General features: G+C 39.3%; 1 protein-coding gene across 2 annotated transcripts in view; it reads left to right on the top strand.

Moving 5' to 3' along the window:
• Positions 1–1,180: 1,180 nt before the first annotated feature.
• Positions 1,181–17,212, top strand: part of LOC101869434 (septin-2) — a 36,298-nt gene continuing 20,266 nt past the window's right edge. For both annotated transcript variants that reach the window (XM_005147746.3, XM_031047813.2), the window contains exons 1-7: positions 1,181–1,293; positions 6,608–6,659; positions 7,777–7,876; positions 9,336–9,422; positions 10,017–10,140; positions 14,860–14,994; positions 15,440–15,557. In XM_005147746.3, the coding sequence (XP_005147803.1) occupies positions 6,633–6,659; positions 7,777–7,876; positions 9,336–9,422; positions 10,017–10,140; positions 14,860–14,994; positions 15,440–15,557 (591 nt within the window). In that variant the 5' untranslated portion in view covers positions 1,181–1,293; positions 6,608–6,632. The remainder of the gene's footprint in view (positions 1,294–6,607; positions 6,660–7,776; positions 7,877–9,335; positions 9,423–10,016; positions 10,141–14,859; positions 14,995–15,439; positions 15,558–17,212) is intronic.

Genomic DNA, 17,212 nt, shown 5'->3' on the forward strand with positions numbered 1-17,212 from the left:
CTGTTACCACCGTAGCACTGGCTGCCATGTGGTATAGTAGGGGTGCAGTAACCTCCTTGAGGGGTGGCTCTGTCGGATGGGCCTTTCTCCCATGTTTTTTACTTTGTGAAGCCAGCAGCACCAGGAGACGCTCAGTATTTTGGATCAGGGCACTCAGGGCCATAGCAGGAACAGACCTGCTTCGCTGCAGGATCCCCATGGACATCAGCAGCCTGCGGTGCAGCAGCACCGCTCCCCCGTGAAGCGCTGTAGAGAAGAGGGGAGCGGCAACTGGGTAGCCGTGGTCCCCCGGGAGAGCAGCCGCTCACCCATCCCACCGGGACCACGTTAGTGTGAAAAACTAAAGAATAAGGTATTGTTTATTAAGATATATGTTAGGTATATATATGTTACGCCCAATATAAAGGTTAGACAACAAAAGATATGAAATTGCTTATGCACACAGTTAACGGACACAGTTTATGCAAGATAAGATAACCGCAATCGCTTACACCAATTAAACCAGAAACCGTTTATGCAAACATAAGATGACCACAAGGTGTTACAGAAACTGGCTTGCAAGATGTTCCAGGAACTGGCAGAAATAAGACAAACCACTCCATATAAGGACATAAATGAAGGGTCAACTATGGAACAAAGGAGGAAGACTTCTTACTTCGGCCTCACCGACCACCGGGAGGCAGAGGTCGACCCCCTAGCAACAGCTGAAGCATGCGCAGAGTACCTCAACTACGTCATGAACACGGAAGTAAAAGATGTATAAGGGAGGGCTTTTTGAACTGCTCAGTACGCCAGTTGGCGGAGCACAGACTCCCCTGTCGTCCAGCGCTGTCTTTGCTCATATTCTACTTGCTATAATTAATAAAATTCTAATTGGATTATGATCCGTTGTTGTCTCAATTTATAACATTAGCTACGGGGTGTCCAGGGAGAAAAGCACCCGCCGCTGAGCCGCTCCCGCAGCCGGACCCTCGTTGTGCCCCGGCTTCCACACCGCGCCCCCCATGGAGGCCGGCCTGGCCTGAGCGAGGAGGTCACCACGGCAACGTGGACCGGCCCCTCGCTGCCACCCAGGCAAGCAGTCAGTGCGAAGAGACACTCTATCCGTCCTCTCGCTCATTCCGGAGCCGCGCTTTGCTGTTACGCTGGGAAGCAGCCCCGACCATAGAGCTATGCGGAAAGTAGGCAGGCGCTCTGCCGCGGTGGCATGTGGGATGCCGGAGGACTGCGCGGGGGAGGTATCCTGTTCGCGGCCTGGAGGACAGGCACTGGCGGAAGCGGCTGAGGGCTCAGGTAAGCGGCAGGGGCCAGGTCGCGCCCTCCAGCCGATGGGTGGGTAATCGTGTCCCGCACACAGCTCCGCTCCTTCTGTCCCGTGCCCGCTCCCTGTACACCGCTCAACCCGGCCCGGCTCTGCCGAGCGGCCAGCGGTAGGGCCTCTGCCCCGGCCCGGTGCCCGGAGCTTGCCCGCGGTGGTGAGTGCTCCGTGTGCGGCCCAGCTGCCTGGCTTCCGCCTCCCTCTGCCCGGGACGAGGCTTTTGGAGTTAGTGGATAATGAGGGGAAGAGCGTATCGGGGTCTTGTACTGGGTTAGGCTCCCTTTAACTTGTCTTAGAGAAGGGCGTGCGTTACTTTGGGGATGTGGAGAGGCCCCTGTGGTGCTGGGCTCTGCCCGGCAGGATGTAGCTGGGGATGCGGGGCGAGGACGGAGCCGGAAGTTCTGTCTCCATTGGCATTCCTCGGATGTTTTAAAAATGGCAACATTAAGCGTGGCCGAGTACCAGGGACAGGGGGATGCTGCAGGAGCAGTGTAACCCACCAGTCCACAGAGCAACGCTGTCCAGGGTTGGCAACAGAGTGCTTTACCTTTTTTTGTGTTCTTTTTTTAAGGTCTTAAATTGGTTGCACGCAGTATTGGTTGCGTGGTATCATGGGACTCTGGCATGATTTGAAAGCAACTTAAAATGCTAACTTATCGTGTTTTGCTGTGCTTTGCCAGTATGCACACAGTTACACTCAAGCTTTGTGGGTATGAGGCAGAGCTGCCTGTATTCTGATAAGTGATTGTGGCTAATATGTTTAGCTTTTTAAGAAAAGCTCCTGCAGACTTGTATCACAGTGTTTTCCTCTGATAGAGTAACTCTGAGAAAATCGTGTCAAAAGTTGCTTGCATAGGAAGCACATAATCACTAACACTGATTGTTAGTGTTGACTGTATCGTTGCCACCTTTGTGCTTTTTAAGTGACTGTATTCATTGAAATAACTAGGAAAGGAAGTTGTCTGGAGCAGTATGTTAACATTGAAATGGACCTTTAAATACAATATTTAAGATTAGAGCTCTGGATTTATGCATAGCTTTTTTTTTCTAGACCTTTTCCTTTTAAGAGCAGCATTCACACATGGTTCTCTCAGAGCTTGGTCCTCTCCTCCCTTTGCTGTGCATACATGTGCTGTTAAGTCACACAAATGTTACAAGTTTTGATGAACAGCAGTACATTCCCAGTCATAATCTATAAGGTATGTTCAAATGCATTATCAGAATGAAGTCTGTAAAACTTCTGAATACTAATCCATATACAGAGCAGTGGCATACACTCAGCATGGTCTACCTGCAAGTGCTAGTCCTGGGTTGTTGCATTTGCTGTTACATTTTGTATGTCCTGGAAGTGGTATACAGTTACTTTCCCAATGTGATACAGAAATGTATTCAGTTGTTCATGTGTAACAGAGGTTATCTTCAGTTGGTAACATTGGTTCTAATGGGGAAAGTTGAATCATCTGGAGGGACACTGCTTGGGAGTTCTGGGAGGGGTTTTTCAGGTGCAGAGATGAGCTGGTAATGGGAACAAAGCCTGACACAGAGAACAGCTCTGCTGTTGTTTGACAGGATGGGATGAGTCATCCAACTTCGATAGCATAAACTAGCAGAAAAAAAAGTGAACTCCTTGGTATTTGACTGCCTCTCTATGCAGTTTGGAATATAGTGAGAAAATCTTTCATTTCACATGATTCCTTTGATTCTCTGTATGTAAGATACTTGGGGAAATTATAACTATTTTTTAAAATTATTTGTGTGCCTCAGCACTTGATTGCCATTTCTTTGTGGGGTTTTGTAGTCCTTTTTGTGAGAAACCACAAATACTGGTATTTTGCTGACACTTTCCTGGTGTTTTTCACTGTCTGCTTAAAGTCTGAAAATGTGGCTTGAGAATGCTAATGTTGTTGAGACTATTTCCAGCACTTGGAAACCTACATAAGCCTTTATTATTCTTCTGTGGTTCCTTATTAGGGTCTTAAATACTTCTTTAAAAGTATCAGAGTCACCTACTCTCAGATGAGGTCCCATGTGATAGCTCAGGGGCTGCTCTGCTCTGCTTGTGGAGATGGTCGTTGAAGTCCCTCTGAAGTCATTCTTTTAAAGTGTTGTTTAATACCCTTATATGGAAACACTCTTTGTACATTTTTCATAGAGTTTTCTTTGTGCTAGTTCCTATTAAGAAGCTCCCAGTCTGCCTGTTCCTAGCAGTTTACTTCTTGCATCCTGACGGGAACAAAGGAAATGACCCATTTTCCTTCCCCTCTCTTTCTCTTCCACTGGAACACTGTTCTTAGCAGAAGATGGTAGGATGGCACGTTCCAGGCCTTTGTACAGGAGGCAATTGTAACTGAATTTTGTAGTAATCTGATCCCTTCAATTACTGAACAGCAAATTGTTTAGGATAGGAATTTGTTGGGATCCAAAATGAAACTTTGATACATTATCCACTGTTCAAAACCTGATTTGGACATTCCTATGCTGTAGCATAGTGTCCCTTTTTTTCTGCTAGACCTGCTAAATGTGGCCCACAGTTACAAGTAGTTTCACTGCTTTTTTGCAAGTTAATCCAAGTGTACCTTATCTATTCCTTTATCTTTGAAATATTTTGCATGTGCTGCTTTGCTTATTCCACAATGATTGAAGTAGTTCATTGAAAATCTAAGGCAAACAGAACAGTGATGGCTTGCTCTGCTTTGCCTTTGTTGTTTATTTTTAATTTTTAATGAATTTTCCATAATAATGAAACTACAGTTTCCAGATGCGGGACTGTACAGTGTTGTCAGATACTCAACTTCACAGTATTTTAACATTTGACTCAGTTGCATGTGGACACATTCAGGAGTTCGGCAGTCATTGATGCTCTGGGTAGTCTGGTCCATTGACACATTGTCACTTGTAAGCAGTGCTGTAAGCACAATGGTTATTTGGTGCTGTAAAAAGATGTGACAGTGTAACATCCAGTATTTTGCTAATTCTAAGGTTATGTTTTGTAATGGTATGGTAAAGCTTTAGGAAGATGGCCCAGGTCATCTGGGGAAGACGGTTGGTGGAATAATTTTCTAGGAAACCTCATGAGGGCAGTATTATGAATTGCAAAATGTGTTGAGGCTGGATAACAGGCTTCATTTTGAACCTCAGTGCCTTGTTTAGGTGCTATGGAACAGTGGGTTCATTCATTTGGGTGGTGGGTTTTTTTGTTGTTGTTTAGCCAACTTTTAGTTAAGAGTATTTCTAGTTTAACAAAACAGAATGGGAAATAACTAACCAGATGCTTGTACACATACATTTAAGCATGTGCTGCAGTCACGATGTGGTCAGAGAAGCTGTCTGCAGCTTTGGCTACAGCGACTTTTTGGTCAAGGTAAGACACAAGGTGAATGTGTTTTGCCTAATAGGAAACAGGCTTTGTAAGTTCTATTTGTGGTACGACTTGATGTAAATTTAGCTTTTTATGAGATGACAGGCTAATTTTGAAGCCAGATGAGTCATACTCAGTTGACAAGAATTGTGACACTTCTGCTTTTTAATCCAGTAGTTTGGGTAATGCTACAATGGATGTGACTATACTGTCAGTTTAAAGCAGAAGTCATCTGAGAATTTACCATGCATATTTGAATCTGAATTGCTCCCCCTTCTCAGGTTTAACGATAGCAGCTGCTCTAGGTGGCTTCTCATCTGGCCTTACTGTGGGAAATTGGCCAAGAAGGTGAAGCTACATTAACACTCAGTGACTACTTAGGAACTTTGCTAAACTCTTGAATTCCGTTACTTGTGACATAGTAACATAGGTTTCTAAATGTAGAAACAAGATGTGGACAAAACAATGAGCTACATCCCTCAGTGAGGCTGTGACTGGCTTTTTCAAAACCATTCTGAATGGATATTTCCCAGGCTGTTTTGAGGAATGCCCAACTGAAGGCAATCAGAAGATGATTAGGATCAGGACCTCCTCATTTTATAGGCAATGGATGTATTAGGCTTTCATTAGCAAGCACATGGGGGAAGTTGAAGGAATAAACAAAGCCAAACAATTTTCCTTGCTTACAGGGTGGCTGATGTCTGCACAGCTGCTGGGATTTAAAATGCCTGCTTCAGGGCAAATGAAATGCCATGTGAGCTGAAGACATGTTTTCCTTAAAACTCCAAGTTGCAATTAACTTCAGCTTTTTTTTTCAGTCCAAAGCTTAGTGTGTCTCTGCTAGGATTTGACTGTCAGACTGCCAGTGTCAGAAACTGGACGGTATCCTGCTAGAATGACTACAGCTAACCAACAGGAAAGCATTTCTGTCTGAACACGCAGGTGCCTGCATAGGTCACTTCCCCACTTCCCCAGGCAAAGAGCTGAGTTGTCAACAAACCAAGCTGTGAAGTGCTTCTGCCACTTCCGTGTTTCCTGTCAGTGCTGTGGCCGCTCTAAATAAAAGGGCCTTGCTATTGCTGTGATAGCTAATCTATAGCACAACTAACATCCTTGAGCAAAAAGATAAGGGCTTGCCAAACCCCAGCTGTTCTGTGCCTGAAACTAAGGAACACATCTTTCTGATAGTCCTTCAGATCAGGGTGAATTTTCATATCCAGTGTGGGTTAGCCAACAACCAGTGTTTGCTGTAGTGTTCATATTCAGTGATAGTACTTTGAAGTGACTGAAAATAATGCTATAACCTTTATCTGGAAATCCCAGATATATCTTGTTCTCAGGATAATTGTTTTATATAGTAATGATTCTCAAACATCATGTTTTGGACAACACTTACGCTACATTTATCTGTGTCAAACCATCTTTAAGAAAAATATAATTCCAAAGTAGAATGGAAGGAAAAAGGATTTCCTTATGCTGTTCTGTACAGGGGGTTGGGAACAGAATATTTGAACTTGGGGGTTTATTAGCTAACTACAGAATGAGAACTTTTAAAAAAAGTGTATCAGGAGTACCATGAATACTCAGCATTAGTTTCTGGTAGATATTTTTCCTTCTTTAAAGACAGGAAGGATGAAAAATCTTTAAGGATATTGAATTTTAATACTTTCAGTTTTAAAGTAATCTGTTTCAGAACTTTTAAGTATTTCAGTGAAGTATTCTGGGCTTGACAATCCTGTGTAATTTCTTTCCTCTGAATAGCTTCATGTAAACCACTATATTAATTATGGCTTGGTGTTTTTCTGGTAATCTTTGAGTATGTGATATTTTGTTCTGCTAGAATAAAATGTTTATATGCAGTTGATCAATTAAAACTTAAAATTCACGTGACCCTCAAGTCAACTAAGTTGCACTATGATTTTATTTTCCAGTGTCTGAACCTTGGAGTGCCGAAACATGTCTCAGTCAGGTGAAAAAGTAAAGGTAAAGAGATGGCTGCATGGCCAAAACTTTGTTTAGAATCTATTGAACTTCTGAAAATACTTATGATTTTATTGAAGTGGTAAAACAGTGAATAAATGATACCTTATTGCTTCATATGTGTTTCTCAAAAGGGTCTGCTTAGTAGAAACAGAGCTTGCATGTGTTTCTAGAAATAGGCTTTCGGGTGATTGCCAGACATTCAGTGTTTGCTTAAATATTTAGAATGGTGCCTTTATATAAGGAAATTCTAATTTGACAAACCTTCATTTCTCATGTATTACCCCATCTGAGTGGGTTTTAAAAGGATTGTTAGCTTATAACTGTTGCCTTTTAAGTGATTTCTCCTGTATCTCCCCAGCACCACTGGAAGTATAGCATGGCATAAAAACTGTTCTCATCATAAACTCATCTGTAAAGATAATTTGGTTCCAGCTAACTCATAGGTCCCTAAATCAAGATGCTGCACTCCTTGTTTAGTCTCTTATTAGTTTTTCAGTCAATTGATAATAGGTAGTGAAGCACACTGCCCTTTTTATAGCCCAAATCTCTTTGATAAGTTTTTCAGACATGTTGCTTTTTCCTGCTTTTGTGTTAGAAGTTAACCATTGTGAAGATAAGTGGACAGCTTAACAAGCAGAAGATACATCTCTGTGTGGTTATATGTTGGTAATCTCTGCATTACTATACAGTCTTCTTGTTTTTCTACTTATGAGTGTTTGCATTATGTATTTTTATAAAAGGTAGTAGCAGCAGATACTGAATTTGAACAGATATTTTTGTTCTGTAGCTTAAAATCTGGGGCATTTTTAGCCATGTGTACAGTTTAAGATTAATAATAGGGTGTTCTTGCAAGCTTGCAGATTCTTTGTTTGAGGAGACACTTTTGTTTATGTGTTACCCAAGGTACTTACCAGATTCCCATTTATATCAAGCTGCTTGGTAAATGGGCCTGCTTCAAGGTCTGTCTTGCTATAGCAGGAAAAAAATGATTGAATTCTCTGTTTTTCAATGTATTTTATGTACCTCTGCACTTTATTGTATAGAATCAACTGAACTCTTTTCAACTTTTTAGGAGGAAAAGGATCTAATTTATACTCAACTTTTGTTCTCTTGTCAGTTTTCCGACTCAGCAGGTTATGTGGGATTTGCAAATCTGCCCAACCAGGTTCACAGGAAATCCGTGAAGAAGGGCTTTGAATTCACACTGATGGTGGTTGGTAAGTGCCTTGTTTAAGTCTTTGTGACTGTTATACAACAACAACAAAATTTCTTTCACAAAGACGTGTGTCTTCCTACCTAGCAGTTGGCTTTTATACAGAAGAAGAAGTTTTGGACATTATGCACTTTCTAATTAGAGCTCTTCATATGTTGTCATGTTTGGTAGGAATGAGTATTTGCAGTGATTAAAGATGATGACTTTGAGCCAACAGGACATTCTTGTAATCCTGACTCATCATCAGATGGTAGGGATAGTTGATGGGGAAACTCCTGTTTCCCCATCAGAAGGCATGAATGCACATGGTGGATATCTTGCTGTTGGAATGGTGATGCTGCTATTGTGTTTTCTGTTGTTCCATACTGACTCATGCTGATATTATCACCAAACTTGTAATTTGCCTGTTCTGTGAATGAGCACCTGTAGGAGTCTGCCGGAAAGTCCCTCAGGCTCAAAGCTGTTTTAAGTGATGTGTTGAATTATACTTGCATTGAATCAGCTTAATGTTATACAAGTGCAAAGGGAGTCCGCAGTACTATCGCCTTTTTGTAGCAGTTACTTTGGAATGACATGTTATTGAAAAATGAAAATGAGGAGCATTATAATTCTTTGCTCTCTAATGCCTTTTGGGATTATTTGATGACAGAACGTTCAGCAATGTCTGTGAAATAACCATGTACTTTGTGATAAGTGTAGAGATTTTGATTTTGTGTAGTTTGGGATGATAAATATAGATAACTTTTCCATCTCTAAGATTAAGTGTTAATAGCCTCTAAAATAACATGGCCAGTTGTTCTAAATGCTGACTCCTTTGATTTGTTGGGGTAGGAAAAAAGGAACTTTTTGAAATTCACATTTAGTAACTGCTTGTACAGGTTTAACTTCATTACTTTGTAGGACCAAATTTATATGACTGCAACTGGAACTTAGGTGAATTTTGAATAATTTTCTTACGATTTTCTGCTTAATTTTTCATAGGACATATGTAGCCTGACTATGAGGGTGCAAAGCTTCATCCTCAGTTTGGAATTGCTTTATTCATTCTCCCTCTTAATAGTGTTCTAGATTCAATTCCTAGCTTAGGAAACCTTAAAGCTCTCAGAAATTTTCAGTGGGAGAGTTACAGCTCCTGATTTTATCAGTTTAAATGAAAAAAAGCAAGCTTTTCTTTCCTTGAAGTAACCAAACTATCTCTAGATCTATGACCTTTCAGCTTTTACTATGAAAACCTAGTACAGTAAACTTATCATTTTCATGTAATGTTTATAAAAACACTATAGGCTTGTTTTTCCTGTGGTTTTAAAAGTACTTTGCTGAACCTTTGATGTTTTTCTGTCAAAAGCTAGGGTGGATCCTGATGAACAGATTACTTTTCCTCTGTAATGCGGGCTTGGCGAAAGCGGAGGTGCTTTGGAATAAGAGGTGTATGTGCTTAATAACCTGAATTATTTTGTTTGTAGGTGAGTCTGGCTTGGGAAAATCCACTTTAATTAACAGTCTGTTCCTGACTGATCTTTATCCAGAACGTTACATTCCTGGAGCTGCAGGTAAACATGGTTTTGCAGTTCCTTTAGCATATATCCTATGAAATATTACATTATCATTGCTTCATGCTCACCCATGAGACCCTTTCTAGATGTATTTTAATCCTCTACATTGTGTTTTTGAGCTATAATTTTTTAATTTTATTTTCAAAGACTTATCTTTTGCTGTTTATCAATTGCTATTAAAATAACCAACACTTCCCTTGCCCCTCCCAGACTCCCAAACTGACAATATACCTAAGTATGGTTTTGTTCTAATCCCTGTTTCCTCTAATGCTTTTGGCCTGTAAAGCCATAAATCCTGCTAAGAGGTGTAAATAGATTTTGGCAAAGAATTCAACATGCTTCTGAGCATTTTAATTTTTTTTTTCATGCAGTCATGAGTAAATTCCCCTTTTTAGTTCATTGCTTCTAGTTTATTTACAAAAATGTAGTGTTAAAGTTTGACTAGCTAACGTGTTTTCTCCTTTAAAATATTTTATGTCACATTGGCTACAATACACTTGAGATTAATTTCCTCCTCTGTTGCTCTCTCCTGCAGGGATTTCTGCAGCAATTGATAGGCACAATAACAATCAAAATGTTCCTTTATTTTAGAGAAAATAGAGAGAACGGTTCAAATTGAAGCTTCTACAGTAGAGATAGAGGAGCGAGGGGTGAAACTGCGTTTAACAGTAGTTGACACACCAGGATACGGAGATGCCATTAACAGCCAGGACTGGTATGTGTGTAAATACTGCTTTGCTTGATAGTTTGTATGTTACAAAACACTGATGTGTCTGTCTCTCTGAACTTCAGTAATCTGGCTGGTGGTCTTTGGATAACTTTGATGTGCTAAAAGGAAGCAATAGGTTAATTATTCTTAACATTAATGGGATGTTATCTTGAATTCATAGTAGAGGGTCTTTTCTGAGTCTTTGCAGTTAAGCAGGGTTTTCTGAGCACTTCTGCATTCTGGGTGCTCATCTTCATATCGTCAGTGACATGACATTTCATTTGTGTGGGCTTTCAAATCAAGCTTCTCATACATTTTTTGTTACCCAAAATACATATCCCGAGTAAAACTGTGCTACTTTGTACAACTTAATGTTTTCTAACAATTTTCAAACCTTTTAAAGGGTTTGGTTAGTGTTCTCTAGGCTGTCTATGATTCTCCCTCAAAATGAATGGCTTTCTCTCCGGTAAGGTTCTCTGTGACAGCTGCAGTCAACATTTTGTCTCTGTAGCTGCCTCTGACAGAAGGGATTTTTTTCGTTTGTCTTTTACTTTCTGTATCTCTGGCCCACCCAGTTTCCATGGTTTTTAATATGGTACCTTTAATTCCCTGTGCTTTATGTGTACTACTAACAATTCCAGTAGAATTGATTTTTTAATGATGTAGTTACTGCTTTAGCTGTCTCTGGTCTAAATATTGCTGTTAGTCTTTAACAGCTGAAGTAATTATCTGCAGGTACACACAACATGGACAATCAGTTTAGAATAAAGATCAAGAAGAAAGAAAATGGTAAAATAGGTAGGAAGATTGTTCATAAATGTAATTTCCAAATCATCATCATGATGCACTTCCCTTTAATTGTGGAGAACTGATCTTGAGGTAGCTTTTTTCCAAATAAAGATGAGATATGTTAATGTGCTTCTAGGATGCCTGAATTATTCCAGTACAGCTAGGAGCTAAACTTTGATTATTTTTTTTATGTACCTGTCTTTTAAGAAGTGCTAACAATATTTATTTTGCTTAGCCTTTAGTTTTTGTTGGCAATTTTTTGTGATGTGTGTGGGGTAGTCCTAAGAAAAACAAAGTGTCACTGTGCAGAGAAAGGGAGCATAAAGCTAATACTGTTTGATTTGCGTTCTATAAGGCAATGAGTAGGCAGGAGGCAAACAGCTGATAAAATAAACATCTATAATGCCAATAGAAAGTTTTGTGTTCTTTTCTTGACCGAATGCTGTGTTATCTGGAGCACTCTGAAAAATGTTCTTATCAGACATGGTTTTTCTTTTCTTCCAGTGGCATACTGTAGAAACAGCAGAAGTGAGGGCAATGAAGTTATATAATACACTAAATGAAAATTTGGAAGTGAAGTTGCAGTGGGACTTTTATTTTCCTCCCACTTTTCCTACTTCATTAAGTTAAAAAAAAGGGATCCTTCAGAGTAACATGAAGGCATCTTTCTGGACTGCGGCATGGCCTTGCTTATTTTGTGCACTGTTGACTAGAGCTTCCTTCCGCTGGAGCTAAGAGCTCTGCAGCCCATGTATTGTGTTACATAGAGCTCTTCCTGTTGATTGTGTTTTAATGCCCTTTGTTTATTCTGTTAAGATGTTTCAGAGAGACGTACGTGTTCAGATTTTTCCCCTTTCTTTTTTGGAGGCTTACTAAACAGAGTTATTCCATGATGATTCAGACCCAGTAGAACAATTTACTGGTTTATACGTAGTTTTCTATGACAAATCTTAAACATGAAAATATATTATGGGAACAGATAGTACCTATATACTAAAGAATAAAAAGACACAGTTTGTTTTAGTTATGTCTTTCTAGTCCTGTTTTTATATTGCATGAAAAGACCTTGTCCGTGCCTTGATGAATGTCATTTTGATGAAGTCTTCACAGGATATCGTAGAGACTTGGATGGATAGACTCTTTGTTTCAAACTGTAGTCAAGACTGACCCAGTGCAGCTACCTTCCTTCCTTGTTAGTTCAGAGGAAGCAGCAAATTTGTGGTTTTGAATCCATGTTTGTGTTCGCTGCAGTTGAGGTTAACCAGTAGATGGTGCTGATCTCAATCCAAGTTTTATAAAGCACTTCTTTGGGACAGCTGTAATTTGTGCAGAGGGACTGTTCTTCAGCGTGATGAATTCTACTAAGGTTATTTTTGAACAGGGGTAAATCAAACTGGTACAATGTCTGTTAGGAGGCAGCAATTGCTGAGACTGTTTCAAATATCTTTCTTCTGCATAGGTGTTTTATGGCTTTTGGTTTCTGGCTTTGCATCGGTGAAAGAGTTTAATTTTAGAGTTTGACTTTCAAGGATGGGAGCTGGGGTCAATTTTTTAATGTACTTTCCATCCCAGAAGTAGTAGCAAGGATTATATGTTGTCAGGAGTTTGTCCAGGAGGCCTCCTGGATTAGAAGAATAACAGTGTTGGATTGGGAAATTATTTCTAGACTTAGTACAATGAATTCTCTAAAGTAGATTATTTTTTGTTTTCTGAATGCTATTGAACTTAAAACAGCCCCTAAGGAAAGGTGAATGTTAACTGCAGTTAAATATAGTGGTAATATTTTAGATTCTGTGTGAAGCTTTCATGCTAGCTTGAGTTCTGTAATCTAGACTCAAATTATACTTGGGAATGCTCTTTTTATCTGTTTAGGCATGTGTTCGTAGAATAGCAAAATTTGTTGTGATAAGAGGTTTGAAGCATAGGATGGCTGGTCCATGCATGTGGACAATTGGATTGTGAGGGAAGTGTGTCCTTAAAGCAGTATCTTTCATAAGACAGATAAGAAAGGATCTAAGGAGAGGAGGGGGAGAAAAAAAGATTGCTTTATGCACAGATTTGAATCAAATCTGGCCTCAAAAGGATGAGTGACAAAACCAGTCTACATATTCACTTGTTAGATATTGCAGATCACAGGCCTCATTTCTTCTTGGTCACAGTGTCACAGGTCATTCTTTAACTCCTTTATGGCTGCTGCAAGCTTTCTTTATTTTTTACTGGCTTATTTTAATTTGATTTTGTGGGTTTTGGCAGCTTGGTAATGCTCATTTTCTCCCAGTGGGCTTAAGTGCAATGGTTGTGTTGTTTGCTGTTACAATACAGGATGTGCTATCTCCTAAATAATGGTAGCACAGTGGTATAAGCCAGGTGTTTCCCGGAAGTCAGGAGGTACAGGACACTAAGGCCATATTAATAGGGAAAATTATAGCTGTTAGAGCTAGAAAACTGCACGTAAACTGATTACATTGCCAGAGAAATGTGTGATAGTTGCTTTCCCATTGTTCATTCTTGGTTTCTGTCCTAATATCTATACGTCTTCAGTCTTATTACCTTTCACCAGCTGAGAGGAGAGTAGCAAAGGTCAACAGGAGCGTAAACCCTGTTGTCCTTTCTCAACATATTTATCTATTTAGATGCTGGCTCTTAAAGACTTGAGCAGCACTAAGGTCAAAACTCAGTATTAATACATGTTTTGCTGCATTGTCTTCTGTGGTATGACCTAGAAATCTTGCAAATATAATTTTGTGTGTATGTATTTATTCCTCCTAGATTCAAAAGCTTGCTCAACTTTGGAAAATCAATTTCCCTCCAAGATCTCTTCCATCATTCATGTTGCGTCCTTTCATTATCCTCATTATAGCCAAGCAGCGTAAGGGTGAACTCTGCTGTCTCAGTGTTTGCCATCATTCTATGTGTTCATTCTCCAGATTACTAATTCGAGTATTTGTGTTGTGTTCTCTTGTATGTTTCCTCCCTAAATTTCACTGGTCAGATTTGCGCTTTCTCAACAATAGAAATGTTATTTTTCAAGCTAGGTTTTCTGCTCAGTTTTTCCTCAAGTAGTTTAAGATATGTCCATGACACACAATTATCTGCCTAATCTTATCTTCATCAGTGTGTTCATTTCCCTTTTCCAGCAGCACTTAATATAAAGTGTCCTTTTATATTAATGTTGTTTGCAGGTGTCTCCATGCTCTGGAATATCTTAACCCAATCTTCTTAGTAATGCATTGTGTTTTCTTTTTCTAGTCACAGCTTTTTGTATTTGATTCATCTATGTGTTCAAATTTTGGATTCCTTTACATCTTTGTAGGGCATATTTCAAATTGCCTTGAACTAAGCAGGAATTATTTTTCTTTGCCAACAGAGTAGGAGTCTTTAAGGTAACAAAAATAGCTTAATAAATCATGTGATGCTCATGTGCATGACTTCCAAATGTATTTGTGTGTAATTCAAGCAGACTGGAATACTAGAATTTTCATAGGTAACTATAGAAACTTAGCTCTAGGTCAGGGCTGTAAATCAAGAGGATATCCTGGATATGTCATTTATCAGTTGGTTTAAAAACAATTCCTCATCCCCTACCCCCAAAAAGCAGAAAAAATATCAATCATCTGTTCCTGCCTGTGTTGTCTCATCTCTGAGTGTTTTTTTTTTTTCTGAGCTTGCCCTTGAACTTTTTTATCCAATGGACATAGTAACACTTTATAGTAGCTCTAGGCATGAATAAACACTCAGTAGTTACTGTCAGAGTATCTTTTTGCATTATCAAGATACTTTCAATACTAGACACAATGCTAGAAGTTGACTTTTTGTAACAACTGTTCTTAATAAAAGTATGATTCTCCTCCTGTTCTTAACTTTTCATAATTATTTATTATTTTAAAGCTGATCTATGATGCTTCTCTTTCTCTTCCCCCTTCCTCCATATCACAGCTTCAAAACAATTATCCAGTACATTGACAACCAGTTTGAAAGATACCTTCATGATGAGAGCGGTCTAAACAGGCGCCACATTATAGACAACAGAGTCCATTGCTGTTTTTACTTCATCTCTCCCTTTGGGCATGGGTAAGTAAAAACTCCTGAGCTCTTGTAGTTTAGGGCATTATATCTTGTTCATAAATTCATTCTTTACTTGAACTGGAAATGTAACTTTAATGTTGAGTTACTTCACACACTATCAGTTAGCCAATGCAATTAAAATGGTCTCTGGGGATTAACGCTCTCCTCTGCTTTGTCCCCTTTTTGGCATTCAATGTTGTTTTGTAGCACTCAGTATTAACATTGTTTATCACTCAGAAATAATGCAATATCCTATTTATCATATAGGAATAATTTTAATTTCAATTCAGCCTGTACAAAACCAAGCTGATAAGCAAGTGCTCTTACTTAATTTATTCTGGAAAAACTATTTCTGTAGATACTGAAATAATTTTTAATACATTTTGTTTGTTAAAAAAATAAAATAAATGCAAACAAAAACCCACAAACCCCCTACCCCTCTTTTATCCAGGCTGAAACCACTAGATGTAGAATTCATGAAGGCTCTTCACGGAAAAGTCAACATTGTCCCTGTGATTGCCAAGGCTGACACACTGACTCTGAAGGAGAGAGAAAGGCTGAAGAGAAGAGTAGGTCTAATACTTGATCATGGGTGCAATGCAACACATAAAATGTTAAAGCCAAATATAAAATAAATTCAAACTGAAGAGGGGTGAGTGGTATTGGCCAAACACCTAATGTTCAGGAAGTGTGAGGTGGGAAATCTTCACTGCAGAGTGATGTGCTTTACCAGTGGCACTGGCTGAGAACCTGACCTTTCTTGGCTTCATCTGTCTTAGCAAGCAGTTTTTGAGCAGGTTTTGAGCAAAACTGTTTAGTGAGGGTTCAGGTCATCCTGAAGTGCATGTAATGGAGATGTTTCAGACTAGCTCTTGTTTAGTCCAGTCCACTGAATACCCATTACTCATGGAAGTGCATTAGATATGTTCTGAGATAATATCATTAGTTTCATTCAAAAGAAACTTGGTTTGTGTGCTTTATCTGTGCTATGTGGTTTGTAGGAAAATATGGTTTAGTCGAGGTGACTGGTAACTTGCTTCGTAAGTGCACCCATGACACAAACTAAAACCCTAATGTAGAGGCAGGACAGTTGGGCTAATATATTAGCAGGATGCTTTTTGTAGCTCCGTTGTTATGGAAAAATTTATGTCTTGTATCTGTTTTTCCTACTAAGTTGTCTGTTCATGTGAAAGACAAGGATGTACTCTGGATTGCATTGGAGAAAGTCTTTCCAGACAGTGGTACTAAAATTAATCTTTTTGCACTGGAAGGTTTACTTGCTGTCTTGAAGGGCTTTTTTTGTCAAACCTTTCCAAGGCAGCCCAGCCTCTGCCAAATAAGACACTGCAGTGAATTCTCCAGAAATAAATTACAAATCTGTGGCTGTACAAGTTTTTTACCTTAAATCTAATTCCTGTTTAATCTCATTATAGAATAATTTATCTAAGGAATGTAAATATTTAATCTTCCCTTGTTTATCCTCTTTGATTCAGACTGACTTCATGTACCTTGTTAAACAAAGGAATGGTGAGACTCTATTATGCTGAGAGGTGTCTTAGTAAAATTTGAGACCACAAGTAAGGTTCTGTTGCCTCCAGCCCAGTACATTCACTTGTAAAGTCTAACAGATTTGAACCCTACAATGCCTGTGAATTTTTACAAGTTTAATAACTTATGCCTTGAGCAGTATAATTAGTACTTCTAAAATGCAGCCTACACTTTGCACCAGACTCTGCAAATAATTTTTTTCATGGTAAAATGATAGCTTTTATGTTATATCTTCATAACATTTTATACTACCACTTTTTGATTTGTCACTGAGGGCATGACAAATGTTCTGATTATGACCCTCTGGCTTTCAGTAGTCCTTTAGAATGGGTATTGGATCTTTATTCCAAGGGCTTTTATGTGAGGGTGTGTTTTTGTTTTGTTTGAGGGAGTACAGCTTTATTTAACTGGGAAAATAGTATAGTTAAAATCAGACTTACAAACCAGCATTTAGTTGATCTCAACCTAAATTCAGAAGATTTGTTTGGGGTTTTTTTTGGGTGGACCAGTGTCACAAAAGGTGTAACTGTGGTTTGTGCAGGCATGTAAACAACTGCAATTTGCCAAGGTGAGGTACTGCTGGTATTGCTGTTGTGTTTATATAAAGCTCAGTGATGTAAAGAAAACTTGCCTGAGGAATGGAATAAATCCTCTGTAGCTGAGGAAGTTTAAAGTG

The sequence above is a fragment of the Melopsittacus undulatus genome, chromosome 12, assembly GCF_012275295.1.
Source record: "Melopsittacus undulatus isolate bMelUnd1 chromosome 12, bMelUnd1.mat.Z, whole genome shotgun sequence".
Taxonomy (NCBI): domain Eukaryota; kingdom Metazoa; phylum Chordata; class Aves; order Psittaciformes; family Psittaculidae; genus Melopsittacus; species Melopsittacus undulatus.